The 5,059-nt window shown below is 33.8% G+C and overlaps 1 protein-coding gene across 1 annotated transcript; it reads right to left on the bottom strand.

Moving 5' to 3' along the window:
* Positions 1 to 1,430: 1,430 nt before the first annotated feature.
* Positions 1,431 to 5,059, bottom strand: LOC100809260 (GDSL esterase/lipase At2g42990-like). The gene is made up of 3 exons (NM_001252935.3): positions 4,659 to 5,059; positions 3,519 to 4,008; positions 1,431 to 1,960 (listed from the first exon to the last, which is right to left on the bottom strand). The coding sequence occupies exons 1-3, from the start codon at positions 5,025 to 5,027 to the stop codon at positions 1,767 to 1,769; spliced, it is 1,053 nt and encodes a 350-aa protein (NP_001239864.1). The 5' UTR covers positions 5,028 to 5,059; the 3' UTR covers positions 1,431 to 1,766.

Here is a 5,059-nt window from a genome sequence, read left to right as displayed (position 1 = left end):
TGGTTTTGGAATAGTAAACGTCTCTTTTCTGGTGGTACATTGTGTCTTATAATTTTGTGTTGATCAGTAGCCTGTCCATTTGATGGTGGGATATATGTATGTATGTATGTATGCAAGCTGAACAGTTATGAAATTTAATTTATTTGGTAATTAGTTTTCCTCTTGCTTGAAAAGGAATGGTTGCGGTACCTATGTTAGATTCTAAGATGATATTTGATTGGGATCGGAAATGCTTACTTTGAAGATCTTTTCCCTAGATTGCATCGTATTTCTGATTTTAGATGCAAGGTAATGAGAGGTACGTGGTTTGTTGAATATTGAGTTTGGTTGCTTAATTGGAAGAGGCAGGCTCCATCTTTTATAGGAGGAAATCTCGATGTCTGAATTGCTTTACATATTGAGGTATGTGGTCCTATAGCCAGGGATAAGTATGATATGAAATGTGGGTGTGATCTTGGAAATCTGTGGGAAATTTCCATCTAAATGTATGCACATATATGTGGTTGCGAAATGGGTTTTCATACTTGTTCAGCTTTTTTTTTTTTTTTTTTTTTTTCTAATTCTGAGTTTACCATATTTAGAAAGTCTTAGAAATGCTATGCCCCTTCTTGAGTCTTAATTATAAGCTTTCTCTTGGCAAATCATTTGGAATCAAATCCTGACTAGAAGTAATTTACTCAAAAAGGAATGTGACGATTGTCTAGCAGGATTGATCTTGTGTTTTGTTTTTGCCTTTCATAATAAAGTACTACACAATACACATCAATCTCATCATGCTAAATTGCTAACATACACGTACCTTGTTTCATATATGAAGTTTGGTATTCTCAAGGTCAAGTGTTAGGGTTACAATATTGGGTGCATGTGACCATTTTTTTTTCCTTGATTGGGTTGCAAAACAAGCTGGACAAATGCTTTGGCATGCAGTTAGTTGATCTCTTTGTCTTTGATTGCGATCCACTTTTTTACGCTTTTGAGACTAATATAGGTCAGATCATGGTCATGGTTGTTTGGTAAATTGGCCAGATATTTATTTATTTTTTCGTTCATTAGTATTCTATGTGTTAGGCTCACACCGGTTAATTTAATTTCCCTTTTCTGGTTAATTTCTTAGGTTAACCACAAATTTGATTTATGTTGTTTTTTATGCAGGTTCCTATGGTTCTCTTCTTTTATATTAAGATTGTAATACCCCCTTCCACTCTCGTAATATAACTAATTTAGTAATTTGCCTAGAAAAAACAAAAAAATACTTATATCATCAAAAGTTATGCTGAATACGTACATTCTCATAAAATTTGTTTTTAACTTAATGCTAGATAAAAAGGTAAATTATTCAACATTATATAAATAAAATCAACTCACAAATTACATTTATTAAATAATAATACTAAAATTATAAAACTTAGTATTTTCTTAGTAAATTAAAGTTCCTTCAAAACTTTTCTTAATTACTACCCACTAATTATCCACATATAAAAAAAAGCCAAACATCAATAGACAATAGTTGGCAAAGCTAAACAAGAATCAATGGAAGAAAAAACCCAAGCACAGTATAGCATGGGAAGGTACAAAAGGTCAAATGTGGGTGTACATGACTACATGATTTCAGGTGTAAATTTATTTGTTATAACAATTGAACACACAAAAAAAGTATCCATATCAAGCATGGCAACCCGACATTAAATCTCGCTAAATGTATTTTTTTTTCATGTCGCCCTAGGCAAGACTATGTGATTTTTCAAATGGAAAATAATGGATAATCATCATCTAAAGGTTTCTAGAAGCTTTGGAATCAAATAACTTGAGACAATGCGATTTGTCTTCTCCGTAGGATGAAATGCATCCCAAAACACGTACTTTTCGGCGTCTGTGCATGTAAGTGGATTCTTGTCACTGCACAAGTAGCTCATCTCAAATGTTCCTGTCGAACAACACGCCTTCTCTACAACCTCAAATCCTGAAATTAATAATATCCACATCAAGGTCAAGATTTCATGCAGTTTTTGTGGTAGCAATTTCAAATTGAATTAAATCACGAAATTTATATAAATTGAAAGAGGAACAACATTTTACATATTGTTAGTGCATATCTATGTTCTCTTGAAAAAAAATATGCATGTATAGTAACTCTGTTAATAAATGTTGTGTGAACTCTGGGTACAAAATTAAACCTGCGGAATTCGCCACTCTGGTTGGTTGATATGCCTCACTGACACACTGTCCTTGTGTATTGGAGCTTTTCTGCCTCCATAAATTAGTATTAATGATGAGAAGTAAAAGCAAACCTAAAAGTTGTGTATTACACACGAGGTCCATTACTGGTCACTCTTATGAACTTCCACCAGTTAAAGCACGAAATATGTACTGGATGAGCTTCGGCGGCCATAAAAAATTAAAGATTTAGAATTAAATGTTATGTTTTCTTTTAATAAAACTTTAGATAATTAGATGAGTACTCCTAGAGCTCATCATGATCAGTTCTCAAGATTTTAAGAATGCTTTTAAAAATATTTACAGTGTTATCCACTAATAAAGTTAAGTGTTCTCACATCAACAACAATAAAATTTGAACTCGACCAAATGCTTATGAGATATAGTGGGAATTTTTATTTATTTTTTATATTTTTTTGTTTGAAGAGTCAAAATGGAGTTTGAAGAAGGGGAACATCTGCTGCAAACATGCATACCGTTTTGACATGCATTGTCTCAATAAGGAGAACGTCACCGTACCCCTTGTTTGGTACATGCATTAATTATGCAATTAACTGCAGTGCTTTATGTTATTCGCACAGGTAGATACGGAAGTTAAAGCACATCACATGTATGATGCGTAAATTTCATTAATTTAAAAGCTACTACACATTTCTTAAAAAAGGAAGCTACTACACAATAAAAGGAAAAAAAAAAAAGTGTTTTTTTAATATAAAAAAAAGTTATGAATTAGATGCCATTTTTAATTATAAAGATAAAAAATGAGACGGGTAATTTAAATAAGATATTATCAATTTTCTACGGATTTCTGTTTTCTTGTCTTTGGTCGTGGTATTTGACCTACTAGTATTATTTTTATTGATCATATTTCACCTATTAGTTTCAACCATTGTGAGATTTTTTTTTATGAAAGCACCAATGTTTTTTAACTTATTTATTGGATTAAAGATTAATCTTATTTGTAATACGTAATTATCGTTAGGTTAAAATATTTTACATATAATTCATTGAACACAAATTCTTCATGTGATAAATAGATTATTTTTACTTATATGAAGACACAAGGATCTTATTCGATGTCTATCCTTTCAGTTATTTTGTGGAATATTTTTGTAGAAGTCTTGGTTTCAACTTTTTCTACTCTAAAAAAAAGTTGTAAGTTCTAAAAATTGATGGCAAAACGAAAATAGTATAGGAAATAGGCACACCAAGAGGAAGAAATTAAAGAAATGAGCAGCACAAAGCATCATAATATCATCATGCATAGAAGTTAAAAGAACAAGAAAATTAGATAGCGTATGTACCATATGTGGAAGGTTTTGTGATGATATCATTGACGATGGAATATGCATTTGCCGACAACGCTTTCAACCGTGGAAGCTCCCTATTAAGCTTCGTGATCACATTCTCCAACTTCCTATTGAAGCTCAAAGCCACGTCGTTGTATTCCTGATTGCAACCGTGGTCGCCTAAGATGTTCGTGGCCCTCTCTAAGGGGAGACATCCTACGGGAACAAGACCAGTTATGGACAATTTCCTAACTCCAAGTGCGTACAATTCCCTAACGAAATTCTCCGCAATACGCAGTAGAAAATCCTGATATTGTGACACGGTGAAGTGGAGTCTTCGCGTTGGGAACACGTAATAGTTTTCGAGGAAATCGTTGGTTCCTAAACTCATCAAGTACAAGGCTTCGCTTATGATCTTATTGGCTTTTTCTACACCAAGATGGGTTCTTAATTTGGCTTGATACTCCTTGTAATACTCTATCTCCTTCCACAGTGGTATCACATTCTGTGTAAGATGAAACAACACATGTGTCAATTACTTTACAGAAAATAAGAAAAATACATATTGGATTGTCTCCAGCCGTGTCTGTTTCTCCGGCACAAAAACGACAAAAATATTAAGGTAGATGTATATTCACTTTGAGATTCCTCCTAACAACTCCTAATTTATAAAACACAACCCTGTTTAAAACAGTCAAATACTAAATGTAAGTATCTGGGTAGAGAGAAGTTTAAACGGTGAAAAACAAGATGTACAACAAAGTTTACTGACACATTCTAATAAACAATTAAGTGGTTGTTTGTATATCCGTAGAAACTCCATTCAACTGAAAAAAAAAAAAAACACACTTTCTTAAGCATGAACATAGACGTAACAAGGATGTTGTTTTTGACAAAACGACTGTTACATTAGACTTTACTTTAAGTATCGAATTCAGTATTACTCAAAATTAATGACTTGTTGATTATTTTGGGAAAAAAAATCAAATAACTTTTACAATTTCCTGCAACATTTGGAAAAAAAAAGAAGTGATTATTTATAAATCCCCCACAGGTCCTGAAACGTTATAAGATTACTCTATTTGGCGATGATAGAAAAACAGTCAAGGGTCAAAGGCAAGATGAAAAAGTAACCAACTAAGAAGCTACACTTACTAGTACAGCAGAAGTAGCATTATCATATCCAGTTCCAGCAGAGGCAAAGCAAACCCCAGTGGCGAAATCCTGAATGGTATAAGCAGGATCCAAGTATGCAGGAACCGTACGTTTAATGCCAAAAGCCTCAGCAATGAAATCTGGAGGGACACGACCATTGCAGAACCGTCCCGTGGGACGACCACCTTCGAAGTCACGACCATAAGGCTTGAAATTGCTCTTCAAAACAGTGGCTATGACGTTGTTGTTCCCAGAATCCACCGAGGAGTCTCCGAAAACAATCACGGCTGGGACATTGTTCTTGGCCTCCGAAGTAGTCACCGCCACCAGAAGACTTTGGGTCAACAATAATAGCCATGCGGGACTCATGATACTGTGCAGAAGCTTTTGGGTAATAAGTG

Source organism: Glycine max, chromosome 2 (genome assembly GCF_000004515.6).
Source record: "Glycine max cultivar Williams 82 chromosome 2, Glycine_max_v4.0, whole genome shotgun sequence".
Lineage (NCBI taxonomy): Eukaryota > Viridiplantae > Streptophyta > Magnoliopsida > Fabales > Fabaceae > Glycine > Glycine max.
This window is presented reverse-complemented; position numbering and strand designations above follow the sequence as displayed.